We start from the raw sequence: 17,007 nt of genomic DNA on the forward strand, positions 1-17,007 counted from the left end.
ATAGATTGAAGGAGGGGAAAATTTGAGGGATAGGCGGGAAATAATTGTCATCTCTCTCCCGCTCTGCTCGACCTCTTCTGCATTCTAATATAATTTGTGAGGATGGTTGAATTTTATCAGTATAGTTCCAAATCACAACCTCACCAAGTGTGTGCAGTTTCAATTATGGTAATGTATCTATATACTGTATGAATACATCTTGTTGGACTGCTGCTGCATACTACGTTATGCACATATTTACACTGTTGTGAAGAACTCTGTGTTTCAATAAAAACTTAAAAAAAGTTATGTTTTAACCAATTCCACATAGACTCTCTCTTCAATCTTTAAGAGTGCACCCAAAAGGAGTCTTCTTTTTCTTCTTGTCTTGTATTTTGCAAATATCCACTGACTCTGGGTGCGCCACCAAATCGACAATATAAGGGTTTTTTCCACCTGCTATTCTGTCATTCTTGGTTTCCTATCTAATTATTATTTTGACTGGTGCAGAATCAAACCTGCCTTTTGAAATGACTCTTTTTTTAAGGCAGAATATTAACATTGGCCCTCATTCCGAGTTGTTCGCTCGGTAAAAATCTTCGCATCGCAGCGATTTTCCGCTTAATGCGCATGCGCAATGTCCGCACTGCGACTGCGCCAAGTAAATTTGCTATGCACTTAGTAATTTTACTCACGGCTTTTTCATCGTTCAGGCGATCGTAATGTGATTGACAGGAAATGGGTGTTACTGGGCGGAAACAGGCCGTTTTATGGGCGTGTGGGAAAAAACGCTACCGTTTCCGGAAAAAACGCAGGAGTGGCCGGAGAAACGGAGGAGTGTCTGGCCGAACGCTGGGTGTGTTTGTGACGTCAAACCAGGAACGCCAAGCACTGAACTGATCGCAGATGCCGAGTAAGTCTGGAGCTACTCTGAAACTGCTACGAGGTGTGTAATCGCAATATGGCGAATACATCGTTCGCTATTTTAAGATGCTAAGATTCACTCCCAGTAGGCGGCGGCTTAGCATGAGCAAATCTGCTAAAATCCGCTTGCGAGCGAACAACTCGGAATGAGGGCCATTGTGTAAATTAGAGAACTCTGTATTTTTTTCTTTTAATTCCTTGTTTATAATTTTTTGGGAAACTCATGCAATATAATCTATTTGTCCATGCTTGCAATATTCTTTTTCTGTATCCAAACCTTGGCATTTTTTTATGGATTAAATATATCTTAATCTAGCATATTATTTTGTGTTTCTTGTTGAATTTGCTAGTCTGTGAGGTCAGTGCTGCATACCTGTGCAAGTAAGTATGAAATATTAATTTTTTGGTGGAAAATGTATAGACTATGTTCATTTCTGTCATGGTGACAGAATAAATGGCATATGTATCCTAAGTGACCGAAGTGCGCCACCTGCATCTGAGTGCAGGCTGAGACTCATAACACCAGGTTTCCAAATAAAGAAACTGGGGTGGCACTCACTGGATTTTCAAAGAAAAATTTGTATTCCCAACAAAACATTATCTATATTAATGTAAGATATGTTGTTATTTTTACATTTTAAAAGATTAAATATTATAAGAAAGGAAAAGGTATTGCCTGAAAATAGAGGAATCTAGAAAGGCTATTAATATCATATATCAATATAATCAGACATAACTGTACATGACCATTTTAATTGTAAACACCTGTTGTTTCATGACTACACATGAGTTGTGGCTGATATGCCAGTGGTCGGGATTCCAAAGGTCAGCATACTGACCCCGGGATCCCGTCTGCCAGAATGCCAGCGGGGAACGAGTGCAACGGAGCCCCTTGCGGACTTCCTGCACTTGCCCTAGGTTCTATTCCCACTCTGTAGGTGTTGTGGACACCCACAAGTGGGAATAGCCCCTGTTAGCTGGCATTCTGGCTGGTGGCATTGTCAGCAGTCGGGATTCTGGCATCGCTATCCTGACCGCCGGGATCCCAACCGTCGGCATATCAGCTGCATCTTCTCCACATACATCATTTACTTTAGAATTATGCTAATTGTTTACTTATTTGCATGTGAGCAATACATGGTAATGCACAATATTGACATAATTAAATATATTTACTCATGGCCATTACTGCAAATGTACTGTACAGACTGATACTGTGAGCTGGCATGGTGGGTACTAGAAGCTAGATTCAGTATGTTCAGTGACCTGGACAACCTTTTGTTGATCAACATAGACATCTGTCAAAACAGGAACGCAAAGACCTGCCCTATAATCTTATTTCTCTATCGTCCTAGTGGATGCTGGGGTTCCTGAAAGGACCATGGGGAATAGCGGCTCCGCAGGAGACAGGGCACAAAAAGTAAAGCTTTAGGATCAGGTGGTGTGCACTGGCTCCTCCCCCTATGACCCTCCTCCAAGCCTCAGTTAGATTTTTGTGCCCGGCCGAGAAGGGTGCAATCTAGGTGGCTCTCCTAAAGAGCTGCTTAGAAAAGTTTAGCTTAGGTTTTTTATTTTACAGTGAGTCCTGCTGGCAACAGGATCACTGCAACGAGGGACTTAGGGGAGAAGAAGTGAACTCACCTGCGTGCAGGATGGATTGGCTTCTTGGCTACTGGACATTAGCTCCAGAGGGACGATCACAGGTACAGCCTGGATGGTCACCGGAGCCTCGCCGCCGGCCCCCTTGCAGATGCTGAAACGAGAAGAGGTCCAGAATCGGCGGCAGAAGACTCCTCAGTCTTCTTAAGGTAGCGCACAGCACTGCAGCTGTGCGCCATTTTCCTCTCAGCACACTTCACACGGCAGTCACTGAGGGTGCAGGGCGCTGGGAGGGGGGCGCCCTGGGAGGCAAATGAAAACCATTTTTGGCTAAAAATACCTCACATATAGCCTCCGGGGGCTATATGGAGATATTTAACCCCTGACAGAATCCGTTAAGAGCGGGAGACGAGGCCGCCGAAAAAGGGGCGGGGCCTATCTCCTCAGCACACAGCGCCATTTTCCCTCACAGAAAGGCTGGAGGGAAGGCTCCCAGGCTCTCCCCTGCACTGCACTACAGAAACAGGGTTAAAACAGAGAGGGGGGGCACTAATTTGGCGTTAGAAATATATAAAAAAGATGCTATAAGGGAAAACACTTATATAAGGTTGTCCCTATATAATTATAGCGTTTTTGGTGTGTGCTGGCAAACTCTCCCTCTGTCTCTCCAAAGGGCTAGTAGGTCCTGTCCTCTATCAGAGCATTCCCTGTGTGTATGCTGTGTGTCGGTACGTGTGTGTCGACATGTATGAGGACGATGTTGGTGAGGAGGCGGAGCAATTGCCTGTAATGGTGATGTCACTCTCTAGGGAGTCGACACCGGAATGGATGGCTTATTTAGGGAATTACGTGATAATGTCAACACGCGCCAAGGTCGGTTGACGACATGAGACGGCCGACAAACAATTAGTACCGGTCCAGACGTCTCAAAAACACCGTCAGGGGTTTTAAAACGCCCGGTTACTTTAGTCGGACGACACAGACACAGACAGGGACACTGAATCCAGTGTCGACGGTGAATAAACAAACGTATTCCTTATTAGGGCCACACGTTAAGGGCAATGAAGGAGGTGTTACATATTTCTGATACTACAAGTACCACAAAAGAGGGTATTATGTGGGATGTGAAAAAACTACCGTAGTTTTTCCTGAATCAGATAAATTAAATGAAGTGTGTGATGATGCGTGGGTTCCCCCCGATAGAAAATATGGGCGGTATACCCTTTCCCGCCAGAAGTTAGGGCGCGTTGGGAAACACCCCTTAGGGTGGATAAGGCGCTCACACGCTTATCAGAACAAGTGGCGGTACCGTCTATAGATAGGGCCGTCCTCAAGGAGCCAGCTGACAGGAGGCTGGAAAAATATCATAAAAAGTATTTACACACATACTGGTGTTATACTGCGACCAGCGATCGCCTCAGCCGGGATGTGCAGAGCTGGGGTGGCTTGGTCGGATTCCCTGACTAAAAATATTGATACCCTTGACAGGGACAGTATTTTATTGACTATAGAGCATTTAAAGGATGTATTTCTATATATGCGAGATGCACAGAGGGATATTTGCACTCTGGCATCAAGAGTAAGTGCGATGTCCATATCTGCCAGAAGATGTTTATGGACACGACAGTGGTCAGGTGATGCAGATTCCAAACGGCACAAAGGTGTATTGCCGTATAAAGGAAGAGGAGTTATTTGGGGTCGGTCCATCGGACCTGGTGGCCACGGCAACTGCTGGAAAATCCACCGTTTTTACCCTAAGTCACATCTCTGCAGAAAAAGACACCGTCTTTTCAGCTTCAGTCCTTTCGTCCCTATAAGAGTCATATCTGCCCAGGGATAGAGGAAAGGGAAGAAGACTGCAGCAGGCAGCCCATTCCCAGGAACAGAAGCGTTCCACCGCTTCTGACAAGCTCTCAGCATGACGCTGAGACCGTACAGGACCCCTGGATCCTACAAGTAGTATCCCAGGGGTACAGTTTGGAATGTCGAGACGTTTCCCCTGCGCAGGCTCCTGAAGTCTGCTTTACCAAGGTCTCCCTCCGACAAGGAGGCAGTATGGGAAAAAATTCACGAGCTGTATTCCCAGCAGGTGATAATTAAATTACCCCTCCTACAACAAGAAAAGGGGGTATTATTCCACACTATATTGTGGTACTGAAGCCAGAAGGCTAGGTGAGACCTATTCTAAATCTAAAAAAATTTGAACACTTACAAAGGTTCAAATCAAGATGGAGTCACTCAGAGCAGTGATAACGAACCGGGAAGAAGGGGACTATCTGGTGTCCCGAGACATCAGGGATGCTTACCTCCATGTCCCAAATTTGCCCTTATCACTAAGGGTACCTCAGGTTCGTGGTACAGAACTGTCACTATCAGTTTCAGACGCTGCCGTTTGGATTGTCTACGGCACCCCGGGTCTTTACCAAGGTAATGGCCGAAATGATGGTTCTTCTTCGAAGAAAAGGCGTCTTAATTATCCCTTACTTGGACGATCTCCTGATAAGGACAAAGTCCAGGGAACAGTTGGAGGTCGGAGTAGCACTATCTCGGATACTGTTACAACAGCAGGGGTGGATTCTAAATATTCCAAAATCGCAGCTGATCCCGACAACAAGTCTCCTGTGCTTAGGGATGATTCTGGACACAGTCCAGAAAAAGGTGTTTCTCCCGGAAGAGAAAGCCAGGGAGTTATCCGAGCTAGTCAGGAACCTCCTAAAATCAGTGCATCATTGCACAAGGGCCATGGTAAAAAAATGGTGACTTCCTTCGAAGCAATTCCAGTCGGCAGATTTCATGCAAGAACTTTTCAGTGGGATCTGCTGGACAAATGGTCCGGATCGCATCTTCAGATGCATCAGCGGATAACCCTATATCCAAGGACAAGGGTGTCTCTCCTGTGGTGGTTACAGAGTGCTCATCTTCTAGAGGGCCGCAGATTCGGCATTCAGTTTTGGATGTTGGTGACCACGGAGGCCAGCCCGAGAGGCTGGGGAGCAGTCACACAAGGAAAAAATTTCCTGGGAGTGTGATCAAGTCTGGAGACTTTTCTCCACATAAATATAGCTAAGGGTAAATTTATAATGCTCTAAGCTTAGCAAGACCTCTGCTTCAAGGTCAGCCGGTATTGATCCAGTGGGATAAAACATCACGGCAGTCGCCCACGTAAATAGACAGGGCGGCACAAGAAGCAGGAGGGCAGTGGCAAAAACTGCAAGGACTTTTCGCTGGGCGGAAAATCATGTGATAGCACTGTCAGCAGTGTTTCATTCCGGGAATGGAAACTGGGAAGCAGACTTCCTCAGTAGGCACGACCTCCACCCGGCAGAGTGGGAACTTCATGGGGAAGTTTTCCACATAATTGTAAACCGTTGGGAATTACCAAAGGTGGACATGATGGCGTCCCGTCTGAACAAAAAACGGGACAGGTATTGCGCCAGGTTAAGAGACCCTCAGGCAATAGCTGTGGACGTTCTGGTAACACCGTGGGTGTACCAGTCGGTGTATGTGTTCCATCCTCTGCTTTTCATACCTAAGGTACTGAGAATTATAAGACGTAGAGGAGTAAGAACTATACTCATGGCTCCGGATTGGCCAAGAAGGACTTGGTACCCGGAACTTCAAGAGATGCTCACAGAGGACTTATGGCCTCTGCCGCTAAGAAGGGACTTGTTTCAGCAAGTACCATGTCTGTTCCAAGACTTACCGCAGCTGCGTTTGACGGCATGGCGGTGGAACGCCGGATCCTAAGGGAAAAGGCATTCAGGAAGAGGTCATTCCTACCCTGGTCAAAGCCAGAAAGGAGGTGACCGCACAACATTATCACCACATGTGGCGAAAATATGTTGCGTGGTGTGAGGCCAGGAAGGCCCCACGAAGAAATTTCAACTCGGTCGATTCCTGCATTTCTTGCAAACAGGAGTGTCTATGGGCCTCAAATTGGGGTCCATTAAGGTTCAAATTTCGGCCCTGTCGATTTTTCTTCCAGAAAGAATTGGCTTCAGTTCCTGAAGTCCAGAAGTTTGTCAAGGGAGTATTGCATATACAACCCCCTTTTGTGCCTCCAGTGGCACTGTGGGATCTCAACGTAGTTCTGGGATTCCTCAAAACACATTGGTTTAAAACCAGTCAAATCTGTGGATTTGAAGCATCTCACATGAAAAGTGAACATGCTCTTGGACCTGGCCTGGACCAGGCGAGTGTCAAATTGGTGGTTTTTTTTTTTTCTCAAAAAAGCCCATATCTGTTTGTCCATTCGGACAGGGCAGAGCTGCGGACTCGTCCCCAGTTCTCTCCCTAAGGTGGTGTCAGTGTTTCACCTGAACCAGCTTATTGTGGTGTCTTGCGCCTACTAGGGACTTGGAGGACTCCAAGTTGCTAGATGTGGTCAGGGCCCTGAAAATATAGGTTCCAGGACGGCTGGAGTCAGGAAAACTGACTTGCTGTTATCCTGTATGCACCCAACAAACTGGGTGCTCTTGCTTTTAAGCAGACTTTTGCTAGTTGGATGTGTAATACAATTCAGCTTGCACATTCTGTGGCAGGCCTGCCACAGCCAAAATATGTAAATGCCCATTCCACAAGGAAGGTGGGCTCATCTTGGGCGGCTGCCCGAGGGGTCTCGGCTTTACAACTTTGCCGAGCGGCTATTTAGTCAGGGGCAAACACGTTTGTAAAATCCTACAAATTTGATACCCTGGCTAAGGAGGACCTGGAGTTCTCTCATTCGGTGCTGCAGAGTCATCCGCACTCTCCCGCCCGTTTGGGAGCTTTGGTATAATCCCCATGGTCCTTTCAGGAACCCCAGCATCCACTAGGACGATAGAGAAAATAAGAATTTACTTACCGATAATTCTATTTCTCGGAGTCCGTAGTGGATGCTGGGCGCCCATCCCAAGTGCGGATTATCTGCATTACTTGTACATAGTTACAAAAATCGGGTTATTATTGTTGTGAGCCATCTTTTCAGAGGCTCCGCTGTTATCATACTGTTAACTGGGTTCAGATCACAGGTTGTACAGTGTGATTGGTGTGGCTGGTATGAGTCTTACCCGGGATTCATAAATCCTTCCTTATTGTGTACGCTCGTCCGGGCACAGTACCTAACTGAGGCTTGGAGGAGGGTCATAGGGGGAGGAGCCAGTGCACACCACCTGATCCTAAAGCTTTACTTTTTGTGCCCTGTCTCCTGCGGAGCCGCTATTCCTCATAGTCCTTTCAGGAACCCCAGCATCCACTACGGACTCCGAGAAATAGAATTATCGGTAAGTAAATTCTTATTTTACAGTGCATCCAGAAAGTATTCACAGCGCTTTACTTTTTCTACATTTTGTTATGTTACAGCCTTATTCCAAAATGGAATAAATTCATTTTCCCTCAGAATTCTACACACAATACCCCATAATGACAATGTGAAAAAATAAGAATTTACTCACCGGTAATTCTATTTCTCGTAGTCCGTAGTGGATGCTGGGAACTCCGTAAGGACCATGGGGAATAGTGGGCTCCGAAGGAGGCTGGGCACTCTAGAAAGATTTATGACTACCTGGTGTGCACTGGCTCCTCCCACTATGACCCTCCTCCAAGCCTCAGTTAGGACACTGTGCCCGGACGAGCTGACATAATAAGGAAGGATTTAGAATCCCGGGTAAGACTCTTACCAGCCACACCAATCACACCGTACAACTCGTGATACTATATCCAGTTTGACAGTATGAAAACAACTGAGCCTCTCAACAGATGGCTCAACAATAACCCTTAAGTTAACAATAACTATTTACAAGTATTGCAGACAATCCGCACTTGGGATGGGCGCCCAGCATCCACTACGGACTACGAGAAATAGAATTACCGGTGAGTAAATTCTTATTTTCTCTGACGTCCTAGTGGATGCTGGGAACTCCGTAAGGACCATGGGGATTATACCAAAGCTCCCAAACGGGCGGGAGAGTGCGGATGACTCTGTAGCACCGAATGAGAGAACTCCAGGTCCTCCTCAGCCAGGGTATCAAATTTGTAGAATTTTGCAAACGTGTTTGCCCCTGACCAAGTAGCTGCTCGGCAAAGTTGTAAAGCCGAGACCCCTCGGGCAGCCGCCCAAGATGAGCCCACCTTCCTTGTGGAATGGGCATTTACAGATTTTGGCTGTGGTAGGCCTGCCACAGAATGTGCAAGCTGAATTTTACTACAAATCCAGCGAGCAATAGACTGCTTAGAAGCAGGAGCACCCAGCTTGTTGGGTGCATACAGGATAAACAGCGAGTCAGATTTTCTGACTCCAGCCGTCCTGGAAACATATATTTTCAGGGCCCTGACAACGTCTAGCAACTTGGAGTCCTCCAATTCACTAGTAGCCGCCGGCACCACAATAGGCTGGTTCAGGTGAAACGCTGACACCACCTTAGGGAGAAATTGGGGACGAGTCCTCAATTCTGCCCTGTCCATATGGAAAATCAGATAAGGGCTTTTACATGATAAAGCCGCCAATTCTGACACTCGCCTGGCTGAAGCCAAGGCCAATAACATGACCACTTTCCACGTGAGATATTTCAGATCCACGGTTTTTAGTGGCTCAAACCAATGTGATTTTAAGAAACTCAACATCACGTTGAGATCCCAAGGTGCCACAGGAGGCACAAACGGGGGCTGAATATGCAGCACTCCTTTCACAAATGTCTGAACTTCAGGTACTGAAGCTAGTTCTTTTTGAAAGAAAATCGACAGAGCCGAGATCTGTACTTTAATGGAGCCTAGTTTTAGGCCCATATTCACTCCTGCTTGCAGGAAATGCAGAAATCGACCTAGTTGAAATTCCTCTGTTGGGGCCTTTTTGGCCTCGCACCATGCAACATATTTCCGCCATATGCGGTGATAATGCTTTGCCGTAACATCTTTCCTGGCCTTAATAAGGAATGACTTCTTCCGGAATACCCTTTTCCTTTAGGATCCGGTGTTCAACCGCCATGCCGTCAAACGCAGCCGCGGTAAGTCTTGGAACAGACAGGGCCCCTGCTGTAGCAGGTCCTGTCTGAGCGGTAGAGGCCACGGGTTCTCTGAGAGCATCTCCTGAAGTTCCGGGTACCACGCTCGTCTTGGCCAATCCGGAACCACGAGAATTGTGTTTACTCCTCGCTTTCTTATTATTCTCAATACCTTTGGTATGAGAGGCAGAGGAGGGAACACATAAACCGACTGGTACACCCACGGTGTCACTAGAGCGTCCACAGCTATCGCCTGAGGGTCCCTTGACCTGGCGCAATATCTTTTTAACTTTTTGTTGAGACGGGACGCCATCATGTCCACCTGTGGTTTTTCCCAACGGTTTACCAGCATCTGGAAGACTTCTGGATGAAGTCCCCACTCTCCCGGGTGGAGGTCGTGTCTGCTGAGGAAGTCTGCTTCCCAGTTGTCCACTCCCGGAATGAACACTGCTGACAGTGCTAGTACATGATTCTCCGCCCATCGGAGAATTCTTGTGGCTTCTGCCATCGCCATCCTGCTTCTTGTGCCGCCCTGTCGATTTACATGGGCGACTGCCGTGATGTTGTCTGACTGGATCAGCACCGGCTGGTGTAGGAGCAGGGATTTTGCTTGACTTAGGGCATTGTAGATGGCCCTTAGTTCCAGAATATTTATGTGAAGGGAAGTCTCCTGACTCGACCATAGTCCTTGGAAGTTTCTTCCCTGTGTGACTGCCCCCCAGCCTCGAAGGCTGGCATCCGTGGTCACCAGGACCCAGTCCTGTATGCCGAACCTGCGGCCCTCTAGAAGATGGGCACTCTGCAGCCACCACAGTAGAGACACCCTGGTTCTTGGAGACAGGGTTATTAAGCGATGCACCTGAAGATGCGATCCGGACCACTGGTCCAACAGGTCCCACTGAAAGATTCTGGCATGGAACCTGCCGAAGGGAATTGCTTCGTAAGAAGCCACCATCTTTCCCAGGACCCGCGTGCAGCGATGCACTGATACCTGTTTTGGTTTCAGGAGGTCTCTGACTAGAGATGACAACTCCCTGGCTTTCTCCTCCGGGAGAAACACTTTCTTCTGGACTGTATCCAGAATCATACCCAGGAACAGTAGCCGTGTCGTCGGAACCAGCTGTGACTTTGGGATATTCAGAATCCAGCCGTGCTGGTGCAGCACCTCCTGAGATAGTGCTACTCCCACCAACAACTGTTCCTTGGACCTCGCTTTTATTAGGAGATCGTCCAAGTACGGGATAATTAAAACTCCCTTTTTTCGAAGGAGTATCATCATTTCCGCCATAACCTTGGTAAATACCCTTGGTGCCGTGGACAGTCCAAACGGCAGCGTCTGGAATTGGTAATGGCAATCCTGTACCACAAATCTGAGGTACTCCTGGTGAGGATGGTAAATGGGGACATGCAAGTAAGCATCCTTGATGTCCAGGGATACCATGTAATCCCCCTCGTCCAGGCTTGCAATAACCGCCCTGAGCGATTCCATCTTGAACTTGAATTTTTTTATGTATGTGTTCAAGGATTTCAAATTTAAAATGGGTCTCACCGAACCGTCCGGTTTCGGTACCACAAATAGTGTGGAATAGTAACCCCGGCCTTGTTGAAGTAGGGGTACCTTGATTATCACCTGCTGGGAATACAGCTTGTGAATTGCCGCTAGCACCGCCTCCCTGTCTGAGGGAGCAATCGGCAAGGCAGATTTTAGGAACCGGTGGGGTGGAGACGCCTCGAATTCCAGTTTGTACCCCTGAGATACTATTTGAAGGATCCAGGGATCCACCTGTGAGCGAGCCCACTGATCGCTGAAATTCTTGAGGCGGCCCCCCACCGTACCTGGCTCCGCCTGTGGAGCCCCACCGTCATGCTGCGGACTTGGAAGAAGAAGCGGGGGAGGACTTTTGCTCCTGGGAACCTGCTGTTTGTTGCAGCCTTTTTCCCCTACCTCTGCCTCTGGACAGAAAAGACCCGCCTTTTCCACGCCTGTTTTTCTGGGTCCGAAAGGACTGAACCTGATAAAACGGCGCCTTCTTAGGCTGTGAGGGGACATGGGGTAAAAATGCTGACTTCCCAGACGTTGCTGTGGAAACTAGGTCCGAGAGACCATCCCCAAATAATTCCTCACCCTTATATGGCAACACTTCCATGTGCCTTTTAGAATCTGCATCTCCTGTCCACTGGCGAGTCCATAAGCCTCTCCTAGCAGAATGGACAATGCACTTACTTTAGATGCCAGTCGGCAGATTTCCCTCTGTGCATCTCTCATATATAAGACTGAGTCTTTTATATGGTCTATGGTTAACAGGATCGTGTCTCTGTCTAATGTGTCAATATTTTCTGACAGTTTATCTGACCACGCAGCGGCAGCACTGCACATCCAAGCTGACGCAATAGCTGGCCTAAGTATAATGCCTGAGTGTGTATATACAGACTTCAGGATCGCCTCCTGCTTTCTATCAGCAGGTTCCTTGAGGGCGGCCGTATCCGGAGACGGTAGTGCCACCTTTTTAGACAAACGTGTGAGCGCTTTATCCACCCTAGGAGGTGTTTCCCAACGTGACCTATCCTCTGGCGGGAAAGGGAACGCCATTAGTACCTTCTTAGGAATTACCAATTTTTTATCAGGGAAAGCCCACGCTTCTTCACACACTTCATTTAATTCATCTGATGGGGGAAAAACTACGGGTAGTTTTTTCTCCCCAAACATAATACCCTTTTTAGTGGTACCTGTATTTATATCAGAAATGTGTAACACCTCTTTCATTGCCTCAATCATGCAGTGAATGGCCTTAGTGGGCATCAGGTTAGACTCATCGTCGTCGACACTGGTGTCCGTATCAGTGTCGACATCTGGGTCTGCGGTCTGAGGTAGCGGGCGTTTTAGAGCCCCTGATGACCTGTGCGACGCCTGGACAGGCACGAGCTGAGAAGTCGGCTGTCCCACATTTGGCATGTCGTCAAATTTCTTATGTAAGGAGTCTATACGTGCACTCATTTCTTTCCATAAGCTCAACCACTCAGGTGTCTGCCCCGCAGGGGGTGACATCCCTTCTAAAGGCATCTGCTCCGCCTCCACATCATTATCCTCATCAAACATGTCGACACAGCCGTACCGACACACCGCACACACACAAGGAATGCTCCAACTGAGGACAGGACCCACAAAAGCCCTTTGGGGGGACAGAGTGAGAGTATGCCAGCACACACCAGAGCGCTATATAATGCAGGGACTAACTGAGTTATGTCCCCTATAGCTGCTTTTTCTATATAATTTATACTGCGCCTAAATTTAGTGCCCCCCCTCTCTGTTTTTACCCTTTTCTGTAGTGTAGACTGCAGGGGAGAGCCAGGGAGCTTCCTTCCAGCGGATCTGTGAAGGAGAAATGGCGCCAGTGTGCTGTGGGAGATAGCTCCGCCCCTTTTCCGCGGACTATTCTCCCGCTTTTTTCTATATTCTGGCAGGGGTACTTTCCACATATATAGCCTCTGGGGCTATATATTCTGGTATTTTTGCCAGCCAAGGTGTTATTATTGCTTCTCAGGGCGCCCCCCCCCAGCGCCCTGCACCCTCAGTGACCGGAGTGTGAAGTGTGTGTGAGGAGCAATGGCGCACAGCTGCAGTGCTGTGCGCTACCTTGGTGAAGACTGATGTCTTCTGCCGCCGATTTTCCGGACCTCTTCTTGCTTCTGGCTCTGTAAGGGGGACGGCGGCGCGGCTCCAGGACCGAACACCAAGGACTGGGCCTGCGGTCGATCCCTCTGGAGCTAATGGTGTCCAGTAGCCTAAGAAGCCCAATCCGGCTGCAAGCAGGCGAGTTCGCTTCTTCTCCCCTTAGTCCCTCGCTGCAGTGAGCCTGTTGCCAGCAGGTCTCACTGAAAATAAAAAACCTAAATCTATACTTTCTTTCTAAGGGCTCAGGAGAGCCCCTAGTGTGCATCCAACCTCGGCCAGGCACAAAATCTAACTGAGGCTTGGAGGAGGGTCATAGTGGGAGGAGCCAGTGCACACCAGGTAGTCATAAATCTTTCTAGAGTGCCCAGCCTCCTTCGGAGCCCGCTATTCCCCATGGTCCTTACGGAGTTCCCAGCATCCACTAGGACGTCAGAGAAAAGTTTTTCTTTGAGATTTTTGCAAATTTATTAAAAATAAAAAACTAAGAAATCACGTGTATATAAGCATTCATAGCCTTTGCTCAATACTTTGTTGAGCACCTTTGGCAGCAATTACAGCCTCAAGTCTTTTTGAATATGATGCCACAAGCTTGGCACACCTATCTTTGGGCAGTTTCGCCCATTCCTCTTTGCAGCACCTCTCAAGCTCCATCAGGTTGGATGGGAAGGGTCGGTGCACAGCCATTTTCAGATCTCTCCAGAGATGTTAAATCGGATTCAAGTCTGGGCTATGGCTGGGCCACTCAAGCACATTCACAGAGTTGTCCTGAAGCCACTCCTTTGATATCTTGGCTGTGTGCTTAGGGTCGTTGTCCTGCTGAAAGATGAACCATCGCCCTAGTCTGAGGTCAAGAGTGCTCTGGAGCAGGCTTTCATCCAGGATGTCTTTGTACATTGCTGCATTCATCTTTTGCTCTATCCTGAATAGTCTCCCAGTTCCTGCCGCTAAAAAACATCCCCACAGCATGATGCTGCCACCACCATGCTTCACTGTAGGGATGGTATTGTTCTGGTGATGGGCGGTGCCTGGTTTCCTCCAAACATGATGCCTGGCATTCACGTTAAAGCGTTCAATCTTTGTCTCATCAGACCAGAGAATTTTGTTTCTCATGTTCTGAGAGTCCTTCAGGTGCATTTTGGCAAACTCGAGGTGGGCTGCCATGTGCTTTTTACTAAGGATTGTTTCCATCTGGCCACTCTACCATACAGGCCTGACAGGTCGATTGCTGCAGAGATGGTTGCTCTTCTGGAAGGTTCTCCTCTCTCCACAGAGGAATGCTGTAGCTCTGACAGTGACCATCATTTTTTTCCCCACCTCCCTGACTAGGGCCTTTCTTCTCCAATCGCTCAGTTTAGACGGCAGGGCCAGCTCTAGGAAGAGTCCTGGTGGTTCCGAACTTCTTCCATTTATGGATGATGGAGGCCACTGTGCTCATTGGGACCTTCATAGCAACAGATATTTTTCTGTACCCTTCCCCAGATTTTTGCCTCTAGACAATCGTGTCTCGTAGGTCTAAAGACAATTCCTTTGACTTCATGCTTGGTTCGTGCTCAGACATGCACTATCAAGTGTGGGACCTTATATACACAGGTGTGTGCCTTTCCAGATCATGTCCAATCAACTGATTTTACCACAGGTGGACTCCAATTAAGCTATAGGAATATCTCAAGGATGATCAGTGGAAACAGGATGCACCAGAGCTAAATTTTGAGCTTCATGGCAAAGGCTGTGAATACTTATATACTTGTGATTTCTTAGTTTTTTTATTTTTAATAAATTGCAAAAATCTCAAAAAAACTTTTTTCACGTTGTCATTATGGGGTATTTTGTGTAGAATTTTGATGGAAAAAAATGAATTTATTCAATTTTGGAATAAGGCTGTAACATAACAAAATGTGGAAAAAGTGAAGCGCTGAGAATACTTTCTGTAAAATGGGTGCAGTATGTGCGATGTACACAGGCCCCCAGGGGGTCCAGGGGGGCCCACACTGCACACCCATTAATTTAAATACTTACCCTCCAGAGTCCCGCGACGCAGCAGCAGCGCTGCCGAAATCACTGGGAAAATGTTGTGGTGCCATTTTCCTGGTGATTCGTGCATGCGCAGTAGGAAAATCACTGCAAAAATGGCTGCCACGCCATTTTTCTGGTGATTTGCGCATGCACTCTGGGTTCTGGGACAGCGCTAGGGTGCCCTAGGGACCCTAGCACCCAGAGCTGTACAGCGCTGCTGACTAGAGAGGAGGGGGCCCAGACGGAGCCAGCACACAGCCTCCTTCTTTCTAGAATTGCCCCTGCCTATCATATAATGTTTATAAGTCACATAATTATATATTTATTATTCCATCATCATTGCCAAATTAATTGTACAGTATGTTAGACAGCACATGCTTGTCAAATGTAACATTATTGATCACAAATAGTCTTTTCATATAGACTGAAGCACATAGTGTGAATGAAATGTACAGAAGAAAGCATTGCTCTAGTATACTTGATACTTGAAACTTGTCACATACATTGTTACTTTGTGCCTCAATGATGTCAGTTGATAAGTTGATAGTTCATATAATGTCAGGCGTCACTGCGTATATGTGCTGTTTGTATATTTATAATCATAATGGCTTAGAGGCTCACAGAGCAGTGTTAGACAGCAGGAGACATATGATGGAAGACTTGTATGTAAACCATGGTATGACTTTATGCCATGTTATAGTCTTTATGTCTTTTTTCTTGTAATATCAGTCAATGCTCCTTTTACATCCTTGTTTCTCAAAGTGTAGATCAGGGGATTCAGCATTGGTGTTATAACACTATAGAACAAAGTGGCTATCTTGTCTTGGTTAGATACATGGACTGCCCCAGGCCTCATGTACATAGATAGAATGGTGCCATAAAACAAGGACACCACAATAATGTGTGAAGAACAAGTAGAGAAGGCCTTTCTCTGTCCCTCGGATGTACTTATCTTTATAATGCTGGAAATGATGTAGCAGTAAGTGACTATGATTAGTACAAATGGTCCCATGACAACAAAGATGGCACATACAAAGATTACGATCTTATTGACAGAGGCATCAGCACAGGCCAACTCCAATACATAAGGCACCTCACATAAAAAATTATTAATTACATTAGGACCACAGTAAGGCAGCCATAATGCAAAACATGTATGTATTGCTGAGTTTATTATACCTCCCAACCAAGACCCAGTTGCCAACCTAATGCACAAGATGGGATGCATAGTAGTAGTGTAATGTAAGGGGCTGCATATAGCTGCATATCGGTCATAGGCCATTGATAGCAAGAGATAGCACTCTGTCCCTCCTAGAGAGAGATGAATAAACATCTGGGTGGCACAAGCATTAAATGAAATGCTCTTGTCCAATGATAAGAGGTTTATCAGCATATTGGGAATGATGCAGGATGTGTACCAGATATCTAAGAAGGATAGGTTTCTCAAGAAGAAATACATAGGTGTGTGGAGCCGGGTGCTGACAAGGCTTATCCATATTATGAGGATGTTACCAGTCAGTGATGTCATGTAGAATGTCAGCAGCAGAGCAAATAGAGGAACCTGCAGGTTCTGCTGGCTGGTCAGCCCCAACAGAATAAACTCCATCACTGTGGTGTGGTTCCCGGTGCCCATTACTGTCAACAGCAAGAATCTGCAAGCAAAATACAATGGTGTAAGTACATGACAGCACTGCACACCTGCTAAGAGGTTACTTGTTACATTCACAGTTTTATTTCTCTTGAACTCTATGGACTCAATCCAATTAGGTGCGAGTCTGTGAATGCAAGTTTGATTTATGAAACTCGCAGACTTCACACAAATGCACATACTCAAGAAATGCG

At 47.0% G+C, this 17,007-nt stretch overlaps 1 protein-coding gene across 1 annotated transcript; it reads right to left on the reverse strand.

Moving 5' to 3' along the window:
* Positions 1-15,868: 15,868 nt before the first annotated feature.
* On the reverse strand, positions 15,869-16,798 carry LOC134935168 (olfactory receptor 2G3-like). The gene has a single exon (XM_063930403.1). The coding sequence runs from the start codon at positions 16,796-16,798 to the stop codon at positions 15,869-15,871; it is 930 nt and encodes a 309-aa protein (XP_063786473.1).
* Positions 16,799-17,007: the final 209 nt, after the last annotated feature.

The sequence above is a fragment of the Pseudophryne corroboree genome, chromosome 6 (genome assembly GCF_028390025.1).
Source record: "Pseudophryne corroboree isolate aPseCor3 chromosome 6, aPseCor3.hap2, whole genome shotgun sequence".
NCBI classification, from domain to species: Eukaryota; Metazoa; Chordata; class Amphibia; order Anura; family Myobatrachidae; genus Pseudophryne; species Pseudophryne corroboree.

What these genes read in the sequence shown, in the direction of transcription:
- LOC134935168 (XM_063930403.1), bottom strand. Translation starts at nt 16,798, where the DNA reads ATGGGCACCGGGAACCACACCACAGTGATGGAGTTTATTCTGTTGGGG.